Source organism: Oncorhynchus mykiss, chromosome 1, assembly GCF_013265735.2.
Source record: "Oncorhynchus mykiss isolate Arlee chromosome 1, USDA_OmykA_1.1, whole genome shotgun sequence".
NCBI classification, from domain to species: domain Eukaryota; kingdom Metazoa; phylum Chordata; class Actinopteri; order Salmoniformes; family Salmonidae; genus Oncorhynchus; species Oncorhynchus mykiss.
The window spans coordinates 15,693,298-15,717,089 of NC_048565.1; the positions used below are offsets into that span (position 1 = coordinate 15,693,298).

Sequence of the window (23,792 nt, forward strand, 5' to 3'; positions counted from 1 at the left end):
ATGCACCTGCACTGTGATAGTCTCAGAGGTCCGTTAAAAGCGCAGAGAGCATCATGAAGAACAAGGAACACACCAGGCAGGTCCGAGATACTGTTGTGAAGAAGTTTAAAGCCGGATTTGGATACAAAAAGATTTCCCAAGCTTTAAACATCCCAAGGAGCACTGTGCAAGCGATAATATTGAAATGGAAGGAGTATCAGACCACTGCAAATCTACCAAGACCTGGCCGTCCCTCTAAACTTTCAGCTCATACAAGGAGAAGACTGATCAGAGATGCAGCCAAGAGGCCCATGATCACTCTGGATGAACTGCAGAGATCTACAGCTGAGGTGGGAGACTCTGTCCATAGGACAACAATCAGTCGTATATTGCACAAATCTGGCCTTTATGGAAGAGTGGCAAGAAGAAAGCCATTTCTTAAAGATATCCATAAAAAGTGTTGTTTAAAGTTTGCCACAAGCCACCTGGGAGACACACCAAATATGTGGAAGAAGGTGCTCTGGTCAGATGAAACCAAAATTGAACTTTTTGGCAACAATGCAAAACGTTATGTTTGGCGTAAAAGCAACACAACTCATCACCCTGAACACACCATCCCCACTGTCAAACATGGTGGTGGCAGCATCATGGTTTGGGCTTGCTTTTCTTCAGCAGGGACAGGGAAGATGGTTCAAATTGATGGGAAGATGGATGGAGCCAAATACAGGACCATTCTGGAAGAAAACCTGATGGAGTCTGCAAAAGACCTGAGACTGGGACGGAGATTTGTCTTCCAACAAGACAATCATCCAAAACATAAAGCAAAATCTACAATGGAATGGTTCAAAAATAAACATATCCAGGTGTTAGAATGGCCAAGTCAAAGTCCAGACCTGAATCCAATCGAGAATCTGTGGAAAGAACTGAAAACTGCTGTTCACAAATGCTCTCCATCCAACCTCACTGAGCTCGAGCTGTTTTGCAAGGAGGAATGGGAAAAAATTTCAGTCTCTTGATGTCCAAAACTGATAGAGACATACCCCAAGTGACTTACAGCTGTAATCGCAGCAAAAGGTGGCGCTAAAAAGTATTAACTTAAGGGGGCTGAATAATTTTGCACGCCCAATTTTTCAGTTTTTGATTTGTTAAAAAAGTTTGAAATATCCAATAAATGTCGTTCCACTTCATGATTGTGTCCCACTTGTTGTTGATTCTTCACAAAAAATACAGTTTTATATCTTTATGTTTGAAGCCTGAAATGTGGCAAAAGGTCGCAAAGTTCAAGGGGGCCGAATACTTTCGCAAGGCACTGTAACAGCAAAGGGGGGACCAACTCCATATTAATGCCCATTATTTTGAAATGAGATGTTCGACGAGCAGGTGTCCACATACTTTTGGTCATGTAGTGTATATTGATGTCAGATTGACATGATACTATTCCAGCTTCTCTAAACAATAAACCATTGAGGTTTCACCAATAATAGTCTATAACCTAAAAATAATTACAAAGATTGAATCAGGCAACCATATTAGGTATTGAAAAGAATAAAGACAAAGACAGAGTGGAATGAGAGACAGATCTCAGACGCTGAGCTGAAAGATGGAGTTTACATCTTCAGAAAAGCAGGAAACAGTGTCAAGAGCGCAAGATTGCTGTAATTGATCTGCCCATTCGCTTGCGTCAGTATTCGATGAGAGACGAAATAGAAAGTAAAGCACCTCCTATCTTTGCCATCAGGGGGTTTAAATCAGAAAGAGCGAGAGAGAGATGCAGTAAAAAGAGGAGGACCTGGCTAAACAGCACATCACGCAAATGGTAAAATGCTATTAACCCACTATACAAGGACTCTAGCGTCAATGTCTTTTTTTACAAGTGTTACATGCGGGCATATGTAAATCCGCAAAATCACAACGGATCTGGGGAAGTTAGCTTAAGGTAAGTTCGATTAATTTCAACTCAACACGTACGTCCATTCATTCACTCACTCTCCATTCCCCCACTAATCTAGCCTACTGACTCATTCAACATTCTAATTTCCATTGTTCAGTATCTGGTGGACATTTTTAATTTGCGTTTGGCTACATGTTACAGCGGTATCATGAGGCCAATCCTTTGTTTTGCCGTGTGATAATGATACCTGGTCATAGGATGAGACACTGTCGCGGCGTTTTCAAGACAAGTTTATGAATGAAATCAGATGCGTCTGACGGACCGGCAACCACCGTTGTGTTCAAATAAGTTTGTGTTATGCAGGGCTCGAAACCCTACATTTCTCTATTAAAGTTAACCCCACAATAAACTTTGCAAGTATAAGCTTAATATGATTTGGATGTATATCTAATTTCTGACTTCCCATAGTTTACCATAGGATTCACTGTTTTATAGGGCTATCGTAGCTGCTATAATATCATATGGACATGCATATGGAATGTGCGTGTGATGGAGGGCCATCAACGTGTCGTACATTCAACCCACAATGGGGAGGTAGCCGCCAAACATTATGCCATGAATGAGTGATTGATGCTTGGATTTAGTGTCGTTAAATCAGTTTGGCCCGTTAAGTCAAATACCTGGATGATTATCTAAGACGCGTGGTTGCAATTATGTCATACATTTTCCATGGGGTTTAGGTCACGTGTCAAACACAAGGCCCGCGGGCCGAATCCAGCCAGTGACACATTTCTATCTGGCCTGCGCAATTATTTGGGTTGTCAATTCATTTTGGCCCACTTCCATGCAGTCCGCAACGCGCTGCACTACAAGTCACAGCAAGCACTGTCAAAGTGCTGCAAGCCAAACGGCATTGCCTCACACCCACCAACACACGAGCCAGCCTGCGCTCTGTATCAAATCATCAGTCTTTTACCCGAAATAAAGCTGTAAACGAAATGGCCATGCCAAGTTGCAGTTCCAACTGGTCATTGCTGTAGCCTACATAAAATGTAATCTTGGTTGTCAAAAAGTTACAAGATAAAGGATTCACACGCGGGTATAAATTACTACTCCTGGGCAATAGGACAAACAAGCGAGCATAAATGAGTCAACAGTTGAGTATTCTAATTTATGAAATTACAGCCTAATGTGCTCGCATTCGTGAATTCAACTTCAATTGCGCTGCTTTCATGTGTCCCGACAGCACTCAGTGGAGGGAGAGTGAAAAAAATGAAACACTTTTACTTTTAAATGCCACAACAACCTATAGGTACGTTTTTGTTATTTGGAGTAATTCAATACTTTTTTGATTAGGGTCACAGCATATTATGCACATCTGCAAGCATAGCAGCAAAGGCTGGACAAATATGATGTATTTCTTCTTTTGTTTTAATACAGCATCCTATGTACATAAGAGGATATTATAAAGGGCCCAATCTTTTCTAATAAAACAATTGCCAGTTTGGGCCAGTTGTATTCCCTTCTTTTCTGTTGTTGAAAAACAAACATAATAAGCTGTTTGTCCCGTGCCCTGATTGAGTTTGACACCCCTGGTTTAGGTTACCTGAGCAAATGCATGCACATGACACAGGGGAAAGAAAAACAGCAGGGAGACTGAGGAATGTAACAGTTGTGAAAAATACTAAAGGTCCAATCTGGGGGGGACCATGTAGAATGGGCACTAACTAGTAGAGAGCTATTAGGTGCCAATGGATAGATTTCAGTCACCACAGGTCTGTCCGAACAGGTCTGTCACCACAGGTCTGTCACCACAGGTCTGTCCGAACAGGTCTGTCCGAACAGGTTTATTAGATATTGGGTTCAACCACACCACACAGTCCTCTGTTTGGACAGCTCACCAGCATGAAAGTCTATAAGAAGAAGTTCCATGTAGAAAGAATAGAAAGGGATAAACATGAGTACTGACTTACATTCAATACACACTGAGTATACCAAACATTAAGAACACCTTCCTAATATTGAGTTGCACCCCCTTTTGCCCTCAGAACAGCCTCATTTTTTTCAAGGCATGGACTCTAGAAGGTGTCAAAAGTGTTCCACGCGGATGCTCGCCGATGTTGACTCCATTGCTTCCCACAGTTCTGTCCAGTTGGCTGGATTTCCTTTGGGTGATGGACCGCTCTTGATACACACGGGAAATTGTTGAGGATGAAAAACTCAGCAGCATTGTAGATCTTGACACAAACCGGTGTGCCAGGCACCTACTACCTTACCCTGTTCAAAGGCACTTACATTTTTTGTTTCACCCATTCACCCTCTGAATGGCACACATACACTACCGGTCAAGAGTACACCTACTCTTCAAGGGTTATTCTTTATTTTTACTATTTTCTACATTGTATAATAATAGTGAAGACATCAAAACTATAAAATAACACATATGGAATCATGTAGTAACCAAAAAAGTGTTAAACAAATCAAAATATATTTTATATTTGAGGTTCTTCAAATAGCCACCCTTTCCCTTGGTGATAGCTTTGCACACTCTTGGCATTCTCTCAACCAGAATCACCTGGAATGCTTTTCCAACAATCTTGAAGCAGTTCCCACATATGCTGAGCACTTGTTGGCTGCTTTTCCTTCACTCTGCGGTTCGACTCATCCCAAACCATATCAATTTGGCTGAGGTTGGGGGATTGTGGAGGCCAGGTCATCTGATGCAGTACTCCATCGCTCTCCTTCTTGGTAAAATAGCCTTTACACAGCCTGGAGGTGTGTTGAGAATAAGGATGACGTTTTAAATGTCCCCAACCGATTGTGTTTTTTGTTCGTTTATTTGCGTTGTCTGTAACTTATTTTGTACATAATGCTGCCGCTACCATCTCTTATGAGCGAAAATAACTTCTGGACATCAGGACTGCGATTACTCACCACGGACTGAAATAATCGTTTTTTTCCTTTAACGAGTCTGACGAATCCGATGCAAATAATATACTGCTTTCTCAGGAACAGGCCCAGGTCTCTGTGATTTGCGTAAAGAGGAGGCAGAGAAAAAGAGACCAGAGGGCGGGCTTCCTTTTGAGATTTAGTAGTTGATCGAATAAACCACTTCCTTCCATTCTGCTCGCAAACGTGCAATCTTTGAACAATAAAATAGATGACCTATGCAGAAGACTGAGCTACCAATGGGACATTCAAAACTATAATGTCTTATGCTTCACGGAGTTGTGGCTGAACGACGACATTGCCAACATACAGCTGACTGGTTATACGCTGTACCGGCAGGATAGAACAGTGGCGTCTGGTAAGACAAGGGGTGGCGGACTATGTCTTTTTGTAAATAATAGCTCGTGCATGATATTTAAGGAAGTCTCAAGCTATTGCTCGCCTGAGGTAGAGTTTCTCATGATAAGCTGTAGACCACACTATCTACCTAGAGAGTTTTCATCCGTATTTTTCGTAGCTGTTTACATACCACCACAGACTGAGGCTGGCACTAAGACAGCATTGAATGAGCTGTATTCCTCCATAAGCAAACAAGAAAACACTCACCCAGAGGCGGCGCTCTTAGTAGCCGGGGACTTTAATGTAGGGAAACTTAAATCTGTTTTACCAAATTTCTATCAGCGTGTCAAATGTGCAACCAGAGGGAAAAAAACTCTGGACCACCTTTACTCCACACACAGAGACGCATACAAAGCTCCCCCTCACCCTCCATTTGGCAAATCTGACCATAATTCTATTGTCTTGATTCCTGCTTACAAGCAGGAAGCACCAGTGACAAGATCAATAAAAAAAAGTGGTCAGATGAAGTGGATGCTAAGCTACAGGACTGTTTTGCTATCACAGACTAGAATACGTCCTGGATTCCTCCGATGGCATTGAGGAGTACATCACATCAGTCATTGGCTTCATCAATAAGTGCCTCGATGACGTAGTCCCTACAGTGACTGTATGTACATACCCCAGCCAGAAACCATGGATTACAGGCAACATCCACACTGAGCTAAAGGGTAGAGCTGCCGCTTTCATTGAGCGGAACTCTAACCCAGAAGCTTATAAGAAATCCCGCTATTCCCTCCGACAAACCATCAAACAGGCAAAGCGTCTATACAGGACCAAGATTGAATCCTACTACACCGGCTCTGACGCTCATCGGATGTGGCAGGGCTTGCAAACCATTACAGACTACAAAGGGAAGCACAGCCGAGAGTTGCCCAGTGACACAAGCCTACCAGATGAGCTAAACTACTTCTATGCTCACTTCGAGGCAAATAACACTGAAACATGCATGAGAGCACCAGCTGTTCTGGACGACTGTGTGATCACGCTCTCCGCAGCCGATGTGCGTAAGACCTTTAAACAGGTCAACATTCACAAGGCCGTGGGGCCAGACGGAATACCAGGATGTGTACTGCTAGAATGCGCTGACCAAATGGCAAGTGTCTTCACTGACATTTACAACCTCTCCCTGTCTGAGTCTGTAATACCAACATGTTTTAAGCAGACCACCATAGTCCTTGTGCCCAAAAACACTAAGGTAACCAGCCTAAATGACTACCGACCCTTGGCACTCACGTCTGTAGCCATGAAGTGCTTTGAAAGGAGGTCATGGCTCACATCAACACCATTATTCCAGAAACACTAGACCCACTACAATTTGCATAACACCCCAACAGATCCACAGATGATGCAACCTCTATTGCGCTTCACACTGCCCTTTCCCACCTGGACAAAAGGAACACCTATGTGAGAATGCTATTCATTGACTACAGCTCAGCGTTCAACACCATAGTGCCCTCAAAGCTCATCAATCAGCTAAGGACCCTGGGACCAAACACCTCCCTCTGCAACTGGATCCTGGACTTCCTGATGGGCCGCCCCCAGGTGGTAAGGGTAGGTAACAAGACTTCTGCCACGCTGATCCTCAACACGGGCCCCTCAGGGGTGCGTGCTCAGTCCCCTCCTGTACTCCCTGTTCACTCATGACTGCACGGCCAAACACAACTCCAACACCATCATTAAGTTTGCCGATGACACAACAGTGAGACAACAAGACTGCCTATAGGGAGGAGGTCAGAGACCTGGCCGTGTGGTGCCAGGACAACAACCTCTCCTTCATTTACGTGGCTGCAGTGGAGTAGGTTTAGAGCTTCAAGTTTCATGGTGTCCACATCACCAACAAACTAACATGGTCCAAGCACACCAAGATAGTTGTGAAGAGGGCACGACAAAACCTATTCCTCCTCAATAGACTGAAAAGATTTGGCATCAGTCCTCAGATCCTCAAAAGGTTCTACAGCTGCACCATCGAGAGCATCCTGACGGGTTGCATCACTGCCTGGTATGGCAACTGCTCAGCCTCCGACCGCAAGGCACTACAGAGGGTAGTGCGAACGTCCCAGTACATCACTGGTGCCAAGGTTCCTGCCATCCAGGACCTATATACCAGGAGGTGTCAGAGGAAGGCTCTAAAAATTGTCAAAAACTCCAGCCACTCTAGTCATAGACTGTTCTCTCTGCTACCGCACGGCTAGCGGTACCGGAGCACCTAGTTTAGGTCCAAGAGGCTTCTAAACAGCTTCTACCCCCCAAGCCATAAGACTCCTGAACATCTAATCAAATGGCTACCCATACTATTTGCGTTGCCCCCCCCCCCCCTTTACACCGCTGCTACTCTCTTTTGTTACCATCTATGCATAGTCACTTTAATAACTCTACCTACATGTACATATTACCTCAACTAACCGGTACCCCTGCCCATTGACTCTGTACCCCCCTGTATATCGTCTCGCTATTGTTATTCTACTGCTGCTCTTTAAATACTTGTTTGATTTGATTTTTGCAGTTATTGTCCTGCTGAAAAACAAATGATAGTCCCACTAAGCCCAAACCAGATGGGATGGCGTATCGCTGCAGAATACTGTGGTAGTCATACTGGTTAAGTATGCCTTGAAGAATTATAAATAAATCACAGACAGTGTCACCAGCAAAGCACCCCCACACCATAACACCTTCTCCTCCATGCTTTACGGTGGGAAATACACATGCAGAGATCATCCGTTCACCCACTCCACGTCTCACAAAAACACTGCGGTTGGAACCAAAAATCTCAAATTTGGACTCTAGACCAAAGGACAAATTTCCACCCATCTAATGTCCATTGCTTGTGTTTCTTGCCCCAACCAAGTCTCTTCTTGTTATTGGTGTCCTTCCTTTTGTTTCTTTGCAGCAATTCGACCATGATAGCCTGATTCACACAGTCTGTTGCATGAACTCTGTGAAGCATTTATTTGGGCTGCAATTTATGAGGCTGTCCTCATGAGAGCCAGTTTCATTATACTGCTTGATGGTTTTTGCGACTGCACTTGAAGAAACTTTCAAAGTGTTTGAAGTCTTCCGTATTTACTGACTTTCATGCCTTAAAGTAATGATGGACTGTCATTTCTCTTTGCTTATTTTTTATTTTATTTTATTTAACCTTTATTTAACCAAGTAGGCCAGTTGAGAACAAGTTCTCATTTACAACTGCGACCTGGCCAAGATAAAGCAAAGCAGTGCAACAAAAACAACAACACAGAGTTACACATGGGATAAACAAACATACAGTCAATAACACAATAGAAGTAATTACAATTGAGCAATTAACACTGGAGTGATATATGTGCAGATGAGAATGTGCAAGTAGAAATACAAAAACAATATGGGGATGAGGAAGGTAGTTGGTTGGATGGGCTATTTTCAGATGGGCTGTGCACAGCTGCAGCGATTGGTAAGCTGCTCTGACAGCTGACGCTTTAAGTTAGTGAGGGAGATATAAGTCTCCAACTTCAGCGATTTTTGCAATTCCTTCCAGTCATTAGCAGCAGAGAACTGGAAGGAAAGGCGGCCAAAGAAGGTGTTGGCTTTGGGGATGGCCAGTGAGAAATTCCTGCTGGAGTGCGCGCTATGGGTGGGTGTTGCTATGGTGACCAGTGAGCTGAGATAAGGCGGAGCTTTACCTAGCAAAGACTTATAGATGACCTGGAGCCAGTGGGTTTGGCGATGAATATGTAGCGAGGACCAGCCAACAAGAGCACACAGGTCGCAGTGGTGGGTAGTATATTGGGCTTTGGTAACAAAACGGAATGCACTGTGATAGATTGCATCCAATTTGCTGGAGGCTATTTTGTAAATGACATCTGCGAAGTCGAGGATCGGTAGGATGGTCAGTTTTACGAGGGTATGTTTGGCAGCATGAGTGAAGGAGGCTTTGTTGCGATTTAACTTTGGATTGGAGATGCTTAATGTGAGTCTGGAAGGAGAGGAGAGCTGTTTGAGCTTTTCTTACCATAATATGGACTTGGTCTTTTTCCAAATAGGGCTATCTTCTATATACCCCCTACCTTGTCACAACACAACTGATTCGGTCAAACGCATTAAGAAGGAAAGACATTCCACAAATTAACTTTTAACAAGGCACACCTGTTAATTGAAATGCATTCCAGGTGACTACCTCATGAAGCTGGTTGAGAGAATGCCAAGTGTGCGAAGCTGTCATCAAGGGAAAGGGTGGCTATTTGAAGAATCTCAAATATAAAATATATTTTGATTTGTTTAACACTTTTTTGGTTACTACATGTTTCCATATGTGTTATTTCATAGTTTTGATTTCTTCACTATTATTATACAATGTAGAAAATAGTAAAAATAAAGAATAACCCTTGAATGAGTAGGTGTTCTAAAACTTTTGACCGGTAGTGTACACAACCTATGTTTCAATTGTCTCAAGTCTTAAACATTTAACCTGTCTCCTCCCCTTCATCTACACTGATTGAAATGGATTTAACAAGTGATCTCAATAAGGGATCCTAGCTTTCTCCTGGATTCACCTGGTCAGTTTATGTCATGGAAAGAGCATAATGTTTTGTACACTCAGTGTATACAGGCCCATAGTGTAGCCTGTGGAAGGACAGTATACATGCTGCTATCTAGAATACACATCATGACATAGTAGTATAGAGATTGTATATACTATGACATGATATATAACGTAAGGGACAAAATCAAACACACAGGCTAATACAAAAACACTTGAGGAAACAGTCCAACGAGTCCATTCTCTTCTGTCCGGAATCTCACTCTGACGGTGGGAGTGGGGTTGAGTGAGGTGCACGGGGAAAGGCGAAATGTGATTGGCCAATACAAGTGAGGTGACTTGCAGGTACGACTAATAAGAAAATAAGGGGTGTCGGGCAAGTACAACTAACTAATAATTAAGTGGTGCTGAAACTGCTAAATCAGAACTGTCCTTTTTATCAGCCACCCCCACATGTACTGTGTAAATGTGAACTCTAAACAAAAGGCTCTATCATAAGGTCACTTGTGTGTGTTCATTCACTTGGACAGAGAGGCAGAGCTGTGAAGGAGCCAGACAAGGGAAAGTCCAGTCCTTGAGTGTGTCTGGCCACCCGGTCAGAAACATCATAGAGCATAGGCATCTGGTCAAGCAGGAATTGTTTTTTTGGTGCATCTGGCCACCCCAGCAAGTAGGTTTTTGAGGTCACCGAACCTGGCAGTTTGATGAGGCCGATACCAGTGCAGGCTGTGCAGCAGTTGTGGAAGAGGAGCGCCAACCTCTGCCAAGAAACAGGCAACAGAAGGACCTCGGCAGTGAGGGCAGGTGAGGCCCCCAGCGGAAGAACAGGAGTCATCTTGACCCACAGCATGGGGTCAGCTGAGGACAGTCGGACTGGAGACCTCAAGGTCGCAGCGACAGAGCTCAACAAGGAGTCTGAGACTGGATACTTGGGTGGAAGGCCCCGGGTTGTGATGCTAGGCCGCAGCAGGAGAGCTCAGCTGGTCCCCTGCTGCGACGACAGGCGAGGGGGCTATAGACTGAGGACCTAGTAGGGCAGAGGGTGAGGTGTCTTTTACGATGGGACACTGAACACCTAAGACAGGAGGGTCCCCCACTTGGACATCAGGAGGGTCCCCCAATGGGACGTTCTAAAGAATTAACCCAGGTACTGTAGGTAATTAACCCAGGTACTGTAGGTCATTAACCCAGGTACTGTAGGTCATTTTCTTTGCCTATTAATAGAATTGAACCATTGGCAAGGTATTGTTATTGCAGCGTTGACAAGGTCTTGTTATTGCAGCGTTGACAAGGTCTTGTTATTGCAGCGTTGACAAGGTCTTGTTATTGCAGCGTTGACAAGGTCTTGTTATTGCAGCGTTGACAAGGTCTTGTTATTGCAGCGTTGACAAGGTACACTCTTAGAACAAACAAAAACATCTTGAGATCTTCAAGGGTTCAGCTGGGAACCTTTTTTCATTTGAGAACATTCAGAAGACAGGGTTCTAAAAGGGTTCTTTGTCACTTCCTCAATTTATTTTCTGAGTCGGCATTAATGTCGTTATGTGTCCCTTGTCCAGACACTGTTTGTGTTTTGTTTCCTGTCTGTTTATTAATTAAATATTCACTCCTTGAACATTTCCTTCTCGTCTCCCAGCATCTGTCCCTGCAGAATGATGACTCCTCAATTAGAAGCATCAGGGAGTTTTTTGTTTTTGTTGGTGGCTTTGGGTCCGGGTGCCGCTGTCGAAGCAACCGGGGATGCCTCAGCTGGCTCGTCAGGCTCCCTTGCCTCAGCTGGCTCCAGAGGCTCACAAGCCTCGGTTGGCTCCAGAGGCTCACAAGCCTTGGTTGGCTCATCAGGCTCCCACGCCATGCCTCAGCCCGCTCCACAGGCTCCCACGCCTCGGCCGGCTCGTCGGGATCCCACGCCTCGGCCGGCTCGTTGGGCTCCCATGCCTCGCCGGCCTGTCGGGCTTCCCCAGGTGGGACGCCAGGTGACGCCCCTAGAGAGGGGGGTACTGTCTCGTCTGCTCCCGCTCCCGCTCCCCCTCGCTAACGCTCATGGTCACCAGGCTGCTTATCATTACGCACACCTGTCACCATCGTTACGCGCATCAGCGCTTCATCAGACTCACCTGGACTCATCACGTTATTAATTACCTCCCTTATATCTGTCACCTCCTCAGTTTCTTTCCCGAGTCGGCATTAATGTCGTAATGTGTCCCTTGTCCAGATGCTGTTCGTGTTTTGTTTCCTGTCTGTTTATTCATTAAATATTCACTTGCTGTACTTGCTTCTCGTCTTCCAGCGTCTGTCCTGACAGATGTATGAAAGATGCATTGTAGGGGTGAGACCCTGATAATAAAAATAATAATAATAATCAAAATTAAGGGGTGCTTATATAGTCCTGTTTCTCTGTATGTACAAGTGGGTAATCACTACAGGTGTGAAATGGAAATGTGTTTTTTGAATATCTCACTCCCCCTGAGACACCCTCGGAGAGTGGGGTCCCAGCCAGGGGATCAGCCATTATTGACGGCTACTCTGGAGCAATTAGGGTTAATTGCCATGCTTAAGGGCAAAACAGATTTTATATTGTTACTGGCCCAACGCTCCTAACCGCCAGGCTACCTGCCACCCCTGACTCTATATCCGCTAACCTTAGCATGTGTTAGGAAAGTAGTGGGGCAATCATCACATCTTGATCACTATAGGGAATCATTAATCATTTTACCACCACCAATCGAACCGGAACCAACTCTACATCAATGACCCCTGTACCAGATGTTAAGAATATATTAACGTTTTAACCATTGACAATATTCCAATCTACCCTACGCTATATTACAATGACTTTTTTCTGCTATCATTTTGGTTGATGTGAAATTTTCCAACATATCCAATCGTTTCAAATCTCAACATTCAGGGGTATGGGAGAACTAGGGGTTGTTCATGTTTGTGGATGGGTCTATTAGTGCCATGGGGTTGTGGCACAGTGGGTGAGTGGTGGGTGGTTTGTGGTGGGTGGTGATGGTGGGTGGTTAGTGGTGAGTGATGTGTGGCGGGTGGTGGGTGGTGGGTGCCACTATAAACGTGTCGTAAGGGAATCCCAGCCAAGGTTTCAAAAGTGTTCAACTGGGACTGAGTTTCAATAATCTGTCCAACCATTGAAAAATTGATGTGCGTGCCTGCAAACGTGTTTGTGTTGCCATTGTTTTGCAGTTGTGTTGCCATGGTTTTCCTCGCCAAAATGCACAGGAATCAAGATATTGGAGGCTGGCATTATTTCCCAATTGTCATAACATCAAAATCCCTCTCTCTTGACATACTGTTGTGGTCTGTCTACTACCTCCCCCACACCATTCTGGCAATACTGGTCTGGACGGCACTTAATGTCTATTATAGATTGCTCTCTCTCTGTGTGTGTGTTGTTTGTGTGTGTGTTGGTAGATAGCTCATCCCCAGGATAGGCTATATACTTAATCACGTGTGGCACCTTGGACTGTTGTTAGCATCAGCACGTTTCGCTCAAACACACATTCTCAGGACAGCGTGCTGCATTCTCAAGGGTGTCGTCCACACAAAGCCCAAGACTACACTGGGGGAGGCAGGCAGGGAAGAGAGGCACTAAGCTGGGCCTAAGAGATGTCAGAACTACTCCCTTTATCTGGGCTGTTACATGCCTGCCACAGACAATGCCATTCATTAGGTGTGTGTGAGGAAGCCATGTTGTTCACTGGACGATTCTCTGGATGAGTTCTCCATCTTGGCTGTTGTTGTTGATGTTGGTGGTGGAGCGATGAGATATGTAGCTTTGGCATTCTTACAATGTGGTGGTTTGTGTTTTTAGATAGTTATTACTGTAATATGAAATGCTGGTGTGAATATGGTTACTACAGTAGGTAGGCATCTATGCAGACGGCTAGGCGTTACACAGATAGGATATGTGTAACGGTCGTTGGCGGAAGAAGGTGAGGACCAAGGTGCAGCGTGGTACGTGTTCGTCATTTTATTAAATAGCACTGAACACTAAATACAAAGTAACACAAGGAACAACCAAAACAGCTCCGTCAGGTGCAAAACACACAAAACAGAAAATAACTCCCCACAAAACCCATGTGGGCAAGAGCTACCTAAGTATGGTTCTCAATCAGAGACAACGACAGACAGCTGTCCCTGATTGAGAACCATACCCGGCCAAAAACAAAGAAAGACAAAAACAGAAAAAAGAACATAGAACGCCCACCCTTGTCACACCCTGGCCTAACCAAAATAGAGAATAGAAAGCCTCTATGGCCAGGGCGTGACAGTACCCCCCCAAAGGTGCGGACTCCGGCCGCAAAACCTGACTCTAAAGGGAAGAGTCCGGGTGGGCCTTCTGTATGGCGGCGGCTCGGGTTGGGACGTGGACCCCGCTCCACCTCAGTCTTGGCCCACTTAGGTGGCGCCTCTGGAGCGGGGACCCTCACAACTGGCCCCGGACTGAAGACCCTCGTAGAGGGTGCCACTGAACTGAGGGGCGGCGGCTTCGGAGTGAAGGGCGGCTCTGGCAGCTCCGGACTGGAGGGAGACTCTAGGCTCTAGGCTCTAGGCTCTGACTCACGCCAGGGAAGCCTACACAAGATACAGCCCTTATTTTAAGTGTGTCTAAAATCCCTCATGGGAAAAATGAATGGTAGAAAAACGATTGGAACCATTTCCCTATTTGACCTCTAGGTTTTATGGGTATTATGGTTCAAACTGTGGTACTCTATATGGCTAGCAAGTTGTCAATTCTCAGTAATGGTCCAAACATTTGACAATGATAGGAATTGCCATACTGTCAATTTCAGAAAGAGAGTCTGAGAAAATTTGACGTCAATCCCTGACATTCTCTTGTTGTGTTGTTGACCTCTCTGAAAAAGGATATGACATAAAAGCATGTGGGCAGGTAACCATGGCAACTGAGTGATGACAGGGGCGATGACATGTTTTTAACCTGTCCCAAAATGTACAAGTCATCACCCCTCTGCTGTCTTTGTCTATCTCCTTTAACACACACACACACACACACACACACACACACACACACACACACACACACACACACACACACACACACACACACACACACACACACACACACACACACACCCTCTCTTCCTCTGTCATAGATTTTCCTCTGGGCCTTGTTACCACAGTAACCAGATCTCCCAGAGATCTGTAGAAAACAATACACACAACGGAGAAATATCAGAGCTGCAGGGGGAGGGAACACACACACACACACACACGCACACACACACACACACACACACACACACACACACACACACACACACACACACACACACACACACACACACACACACACACACACACACGCACACACACGCGCGCGCACAGACACACACACACACACACGCACAGGGCGAGCATGCATGAACCAAATCTTGGGAGTAGATTGATTACCAGACCTTCAAGTCATTCTTCTAAATCTGTCTCTCACTGTGGGTAGAGGGATGACGTTAGACATGAGCGACTAAAAAAAGCTCCTTCTGGAGGTGACACTTTGTGTGAAATTACTTATAATATTTTGATCTTTAAGCTCTTTTCATATAGTCAAAATATAACATTAACTATAACATTAACATTAACTATATAGGGAGATTGAATTGATCTATTTGTAAGTTATTTATAATGTGATGAAACAATATTAGGTGTCTATTCCACATTTTGTTGTGTCACAGCCTGAATGTAAAATTGATGACATTTATATTTTGTGTCACTGGATTACACACAATACCCCATAATGTCAGAGTGGAATTGTGTTTTTAGAAATGTTTACAAATGAATAGAAAATGAAAAGCTGAAATGTCTTAAGTCAATAAGTATTCAACCCCTTTGTTATGGCAAGCTTAAAAAGTTCAGGAGTAAATATTTGCTTAACAAGTCACATAAGTTGCATGGACTCTCTGTGTGCAATAGTAGTGTTTAACATGATTTTTGAATGATTACCTCATCTATGTATCCCACACATACAATTATCTGTAAGATTCCTCAGTTGAGAGGAGATTTCAAACGGAGATTCAACCACAAAGACCAGGGAGGCTTTCAAATGCCTTGCAAAAAGGACACCTATTGGTAGATGGGTAAAAAACAAACAGATATTGAATATCCCTTTGAGCATGGTGAAGTTATTAATTACACTTTGGATGGTGTATCAATACACCCAGTCACTACAAAGATACAGGTGTCATTCCTAACTCAGTTGCCGGAGAGGAAGGAAACTGCTAAGGGATTTCACCATGAGGCCAGTAGTGACTTAAAATCAATTACAGAGTTTAATGTTTGTGATATGATAACTGAGAATAGATCAACAACATTGTAATCACTCCACAATACTAACCTAAATGACAGAGTGAAAAGAAGGAAGACTGTACAGAATACAAATATTGCAAAACATGCATCTTGTTTGCAATAAGGCACTAAAGTAAAACAGCAAAAAACGTGGCAAAGAAATTAACTGTATGTCCTGAATACAACACGCTATGTTTGGGGCAAATCCAACACAACACATCACAGAGTACCACTCTACATAGTTTTAAGCATGGTGGTGGTTGCATCATGTTATGGGTATGCTTGTCATCTGCAAGGATTAGGGAGTTTTTTTGGATAAAAAGAGATGGAATAGAGTTCTGCACAGGAAAAATCCTAGAGGAAAACCTGGTTCAGTCTGCTTTCCAACAGGTACTGGGAGACAAATTCACCTTTTAGCAGGACAATAACCTAAAACACAAGGCCAAAAATACACTGGAGTTGCTTACCAAGACGACAATGAATGTTACCGAGTGGCCTAGTTACAGTTTTGACTTAAATCATCTTGAAAATCTATGGCAAGACTTGAAAATGTCTGTCTAGCAATGATCCACAACCAACTTGTTAGAGCTTGAAGAATTTTAAAAGAATAATGTTCAAATATTGTACAATCCAGGTGTGCAAATCTTAGAGACTTACCCAGAAAGATTCACAGCTGTAATAATTGCCAACGGTGATTCTAACATGTAATTACTCAAATTTGGACACACCTAGTCATGTAAGGGTTTTTCTTTATTTTTTACTATTTTCTACATTGTATAAAGTAGTGAATACATCAAAATGATGAAATTACACATATGGAATCATGTAGTAACCAAAAAAGGGTTAAACAAATCAAAATATATTATATATTTGAGATTCTTCAAAGTAGCCATTGTTTGCCTTGATGACAGCTTTGCACACTCTTGACATTCTCTCAACGAGCTTCATGAGGTTGTCACCTGGAATGCATTTCAAATAGCAGGTGTGCCTTGTTAAAAGTTCATTTGTGGAATTTCTTTCCTTCTAAATGCATTTGAGTTCAAGTAAGCAAAGAGAAACGACAGTCCATCATTATTTTAAGACATAAAGGTCAGTCAATCTGGAAAATGTCAAGAACTTTGAAAGGTTCTTCAAGTGCAGTCACAAAAACCATCAAGCACTATGACGAAACTGTCTCTCAGGAGGACCGCCACATGAAAGGAAGACCCAGAGTTACCTCTGCTACAGAGGATAAGTTCATAGAGTTACCAACCTCAGAAATTGTAGACCAAATACAAACTTCACAGAGTTCAAGTAACAGATACATCTCAACATCAACTGTTCTGAGGAGACTGCGTGAATCAGGCCTCCATGGTCGAATTGCTGCAAAGAAACCACGCTTAGTGGGACTATCATTTGTTTTTCAAAAGGACAATGAACCCAACACACCTCCAGGCTGTGTAAGGGCTATTTGACCAAGAAGGAGAGTGATGGAGTGCTGCATCAGATGACCTGGCCTCCACAATCACCCGACCTCAACCCAATTGAGAGGGTTTGGGATGAGTTGGACCACAGAGTGAAGCAAAATCTGGCAACAAGTGCTCAGCATATGTGGGAACTCCTTCAAGACTGTTGTAAAATCATTCCAGGTGAAGCTGGTTGAGAGAATGCCAAGAGTGTGAAAATATAAAATATATTTTGATTTGTTTAACACTTTTTTGGTTACCTCACAATTCCATATGTGTTATTTCATAGTTTTGATGTCTTCACTATTATTCTACAATGTAGAAAATAGTTTTAAAAAAATAAAGAAAAACCCTTAAGTGAGCAGGTGTGTCCAAACTTTTGACTGGTACTGTAAGTAATCAAGATATATTAGTGTTTTATTGTTCATTTTAGTTCTTTCAAATGTTAGAATTTTGTGTAGATCGTTGACCAAAAAATGTAAATTAAATCCATTTTAATCCCACCTTGTAACATAACAAAATGACGAGAAAGTCAAGGAGTGAAGGAACAGTGCCTTTACAGTGAAGGCACTGTAAATCATGGAACAAATGACAATGTAACCGTAGCCGGGAGAGAATTTCCCTGGAAATGGCCTCTTGGGCTAACAGTGGCCTCTTGGGCTATATGGTCTGGCCACCAGACATGCAGGCCAGGGGGAGCCCAGAGCAGCAGTGTCCAGGCTGTCATTACGCATTGCTATCACAGGCAGATAGATGGGGGTGGTAGTATGGAAACGTCTCTGGCTGGGGACCCTATCTCTCCACTGGTCCACAGAGCCTTCATTACCAACCCAGCAATCTCTCTGGGTGGACACCAGTACAGCAGGCACCGACAGAGACAGAGCAGTGACTTAAACCCTAGGAGTGACACATCACCATTTCAATATGTAGAAATATGAACAAACCTGACATAAAATCAGAGTTGTTTTTTAAGTTCATCATACAGGACATTAATGTTGTGCTATAAGCAACAACATTAACATTGTGCTGTAAGCAACAACCAGTTATTTTCACTGTTTACTAGCATAAGGACAACCTTGTATGCATTAATCAAAGTCCAGCTAAAAGATGTAAATTACCCCAGAGGAGACTGGTGGGAGGTGCTATAGGACAACAGGCTCATTGTAATGGGTGGGATGTACTACAAACAGTACTACAAACAGATTACTATGCATGGTGCCGCACAGGAGCCTTCATCCACAGACGAACAGCGGAGGTCCATCTAGCATCTGTCTGGTCCATGGGAATCATTTGGCTGTAACATACAAGGCTCAGAAACCCACACAGGGAAATATGTCTCCTACTGTTCGCTGAGCTGAAAGCACTGAATAGGTAGGAGCAACATGGTGTAGTCTTCTAGTACAGTACATTCGAATGATAGTTTGCTTGAAAAATCCAAGTTGCTCAGATGTTTTCAGACATCAGATGTGGTCTCATGTCGAGATGAGTCTATGTCCCACACCTTGTGAAGCTAGAGTGGACTATCCCTTTAACGTAAACGATCATGGGTGTGATGATATTGCTTCTACCTGCTCAGCTTTAATGATAAATACTCACAAGACAAGCAAGGCATAGAGGTGGAGAATGCTACCTATTATGTAACCCTTTAAATCTCTATTCACAGTGATTGACTTTTAGCTGTTGATTTGTGACACCTAGACCCTCCATTATCCGAATCCCAATCATGTCAGTGTCTCTGTACTCAAGCACTCTCCTGCAGTAGACATTAATGGTTGGGGTATTTCCACTACTGCTCTACTTACTGAAGGAACTCCATTCTTGATCTTAGAGGAATTCTTGGAATCTTGTGTTTTTTGAAAGTCAACAACTAGAGATGTTGCTGATAGCAGATCCAATATTAAGTTGTCTCCCCTATGGTCTCTGAGTTTAAGGGCATACCATTCGGTTTAAAAAAATGCTCCAGCAACCTTCAGAGACCCATGAATCAAGTCCTGGTAGACTGTCTTGTAGATGAGTGTTGTCTTGTCCTATGTACCTTGATATTCCATTTTGATGGTCACCTGGATGGCCTTGGTTATGGCTTTTGATTGCCTGGAATAGTCTGGGTTGACACTTAAACTGCAGTAATATAGTTGAAGTGATATTTTGAGTGTTTTTAATGTCACTTGGAGTGCATAGATAGAACTGATAGTGATCACTTGAATAACAGACAGAAAGCTGGCAAAACGCTCTTTTGACCATGTCCCTATGTTTGAGCAAACCCCCCAACCAAAACCTTGAATTAGTCATTCTTATCAGGATAAGGTAAGACCCAGACACATACAGTGTTGAAGTAACAGTGTTTATTACAGCAACAGAGGCAAAGGTACAGGACGACAGGAAGGCTCAGGGTCAGGTCAGGCAGAGGTCTGAAATCCAGAAAGGGGCAAAGGTACAGGACGGCAGGCAGGCTTACGGTCAGGCAGAGTGGTCAGGTGGGTGGGTTCAGGGTCAGGACAGGGAAGGCAAGGGTCAAAAACCAGGAGGTCGAGAAAAAGAGAGGCTGGAAAAAAACCAAGCGCTGACAGGACAAATGCTGGTAAGCTTGACAAACAAGACAAACTGGAAACAGATAGACAAATAGAGAACACATGTATAAATACACAGTGGCTAATGGGGAAGATGGGTGACACCTGGAGGGGGGTGGAGACAATAACAAAGACAGGTGAAACAGATCAAGGCGTGACACATTCTGACACTAGATCCGGATTGTTCTTCCTCTTAGTCTCTCACTCAGTCATCTTCCCACTCAGAGTGACAATCTGTCAGCCCTCCCCAGGCTTGGCCCCCTTCCATTCCACCTGGTTTCTCCACCTACACACCCAAAGACTGATAGCCCACTGCTCAGCCACAGCAAGATTAATGACTTCCTAATACACCCTGACTATAGTGCTGATGGCAGCAAACACACGATCTTTCACACACATGCCTGCGCACAGACACATACCTTAACACCACCACGTGTGTACTTATTTGCATGTCTGAACCTGTGCTCATGTGACTGATTGGTATTGAACCTGGGTTGTCTGTCACCTCAGGATTGTGTTAGCCCACTGAGCTAAAGCCTGGGCAAGGTTATTCAAAATGCAAGCATAGCTTACTGAACCACCTCCTTTACACTCATTGTCATGTACATGAGCTCGCGTATGAAAATGCAATAGGCCTACATGACACTCCAACTACCGAGCTACAGTTTCGCATTTAACATACAGTGCCTTGCGAAAGTATTCGGCCCCCTTGAACTTTGCGACCTTTTGCCACATTTCAGGCTTCAAACATAAAGATATAAAACTGTATTTTTTTGTGAAGAATCAACAACAAGTGGGACACAATCATGAAGTGGAACGACATTTATTGGATATTTCAAACTTTTTTAACAAATCAAAAACTGAAAAATTGGGCGTCTCAGAGGTCCGTCAAAAGCGCAGAGAGCATCATGAAGAACAAGGAACACACCAGGCAGGTCCGAGATACTGTTGTGAAGAAGTTTAAAGCCGGATTTGGATACAAAAAGATTTCCCAAGCTTTAAACATCCCAAGGAGCACTGTGCAAGCGATAATATTGAAATGGAAGGAGTATCAGACCACTGCAAATCTACCAAGACCTGGCCGTCTCTCTAAACTTTCAGCTCATACTAGGAGAAGACTGATCAGAGATGCAGCCAAGAGGCCCATGATCACTCTGGATGAACTGCAGAGATCTACAGCTGAGGTGGGAGACTCTGTCCATAGGACAACAATCAGTCGTATATTGCACAAATCTGGCCTTTATGGAAGAGTGGCAAGAAGAAAGCCATTTCTTAAAGATATCCATAAAAAGTGTTGTTTAAAGTTTGCCACAAGCCACCTGGGAGACACACCAAACATGTGGAAGAAGGTGCTCTGGTCAGATGAAACCAAAATTGAACTTTTTGGTAACAATGCAAAATGTTATGTTTGGCGTAAAAGCAACACAGCTCATCACCCTGAACACACCATCCCCACTGTCAAACATGGTGGTGGCAGCATCATGGTTTGGGCCTGCTTTTCTTCAGCAGGGACAGAAAGATGGATGGAGCCAAATACAGGACCATTCTGGAAGAAAACCTGATGGAGTCTGCAAAAGACCTGAGACTGGGACGGAGATTTGTCTTCCAACAAGACAATGATCCAAAACATAAAGCAAAATCTACAATGGAATGGTCAGTCTCTCGATGTGCAAAACTGATAGAGATATACCCCAAGCGACTTACAGCTGTAATCGCAGCAAAAGTTGGTATTGCGAATTTTGCACGCCCAATTTTTCAGTTTTTGATTTGCTAAAAAAGTTTGAAATATCCAATAAATGTCGTTCCACTTCATGATTGTGTCCCACTTGTTGTTGATTCTTCACAAAAAAATACAGTTTTATATCTTTATGTTTGAAACCTGAAATGTGGCAAAAGGTCGCAAAGTTCAAGGGGGCCGAATACTTTCGCCAGGCACTGTATATGTCACCAATAAAATTAGATTTGATTTGAATCAACAAAGAATGGCATTCATGTTTTTCCTGATACTGCTTCTGATCCCCTCTATTGATTACCTGATCTTCTCTTTCTTCTCTCTTCCTTAGGTCTTAGGAAACAGGTCTTAGGAAAACTGAGGTCTTAGCTAAACCTTAGATTTTAGGAAACAGGTCTTAGGAAACCCCCCCAAGAGCCCAGCATGCCGGAGCAGAGCAACGACTACCGTGTGGTGGTGTTTGGGGCCGGTGGCGTGGGCAAGAGCTCCCTGGTCCTCCGCTTCGTCAAGGGCACCTTCCGGGACACCTACATCCCCACTGTGGAGGACACCTACCGTCAGGTGATCAGCTGTGACAAGAGCGTGTGCACCCTCCAGATCACCGACACAACGGGCAGCCACCAGTTTCCCGCCATGCAGCGCTTGTCCATATCCAAGGGCCACGCCTTCATCCTGGTCTACTCTGTCACCAGCCGCCAGTCCCTAGAGGAGCTCAAGCCCATCTACCAGCAGGTGCTTGCCATCAAGGGCAGCGTGGACGCCATCCCTGTCATGCTGGTAGGCAACAAGAGTGACGAAACCCAGCGTGAGGTGGAGACCACGGAGGGTGAGGCGCAGGCTACAGCATGGAAGTGTGCCTTCATGGAAACCTCTGCCAAGATGAACTACAACGTCAAAGAGCTCTTCCAGGAGCTGCTCACCCTGGAGAAGAAGAGGAACATGTGTCTGAGCATCGATGGCAAGCGCTCCGGCAAGCAGAAGCGTGCCGACAAGCTCAAGGGCAAGTGCAGCATCATGTAGGGAGGGAGAGTTGATGCCTGACCCTTAGAAGGAAAGACTGGGGTTGGGGAAGGTGGTGGTGGTGGTGCAAAGTGTAGATGTTCTTGAAGAGAGTCACTTCGAGGAATGGAGGGAAGGTAGGGGTGGGACGGGGCTCGTCTGAGAGGGGTTATTTTATCCCAACAGAGGTGACCCCCCCACAAAGAGGCTATTCAAGTTCAAAGAGAAGAGAAGTTCAAGCCTTGATGCAATTCTACTTTGATGAGAAAAATGAAAGAATATGGAGCCCTGACAATTGATATCCTCTCAAGTTCAGGGCATTATTACAAACTCAGAACCCATTTCAATATTATTCACCCCACGTTTGCCCTTTTCTCCTATAGCTGTCTCTCTCCTGCTAATATGAGACACCCTGCAAACAATAATGAGTTGTTAAGACGTCCCCAGGACATCACAAAATGGTCGCCTAAAGTCGTCAGGATGTTGTGTCAATGTCCCCTGGAGGTTTTGTCTTGTTCCCGGTTTGTTCCGAGGATGTTTTTAGGGTGTTCTTGGGACGTTGTGCCATAGTTCCATGGAGACTTTGCACTTCAAATTAAATCTCAGCACTGTGAAACATACACTACAGTTCAAAGGTTTAGGGTCACATAGAAATGTCCATAGAAATAAAAGCACATTCTTTGTCCATTAAAATAACATCAAATTGATCAGAAATACAGTGTAGACATTGTTAATGTTGTAAATTACTATTGTAGCTGGAAACAGCAGATTTTTTAATGGAATATATACAGCTTCATTAAGTACACGCAAAACACCAGTCTCAACGTCAACAGTGAAGAGGCTACTCTGGGATCCTGGCCCTCTAGGCAGAGTTGCAAAGAAAAAGCCATATCTCAGACTGGCCAATAAAAATAAAAGATTAAGATGGACAAAAGAACACAGACACTGGACAGAGGAACTCTGCCTAGAAGGCCAGCATCCCAGAGTTGCCTCTTTA

The 23,792-nt window shown here is 43.9% G+C and overlaps 1 protein-coding gene across 1 annotated transcript; it reads left to right on the forward strand.

The window, feature by feature from the left end:
* The first annotated feature begins 1,512 nt into the window (after positions 1-1,512).
* LOC110490510 (GTP-binding protein Di-Ras1) lies at positions 1,513-23,477 on the forward strand. Its single transcript, XM_021563971.2, has 2 exons — positions 1,513-1,915; positions 22,128-23,477. Exon 2 carries the CDS (start codon positions 22,220-22,222, stop codon positions 22,814-22,816), a length of 597 nt encoding a protein of 198 aa, XP_021419646.1. The 5' UTR covers positions 1,513-1,915; positions 22,128-22,219; the 3' UTR covers positions 22,817-23,477.
* Positions 23,478-23,792: the final 315 nt, after the last annotated feature.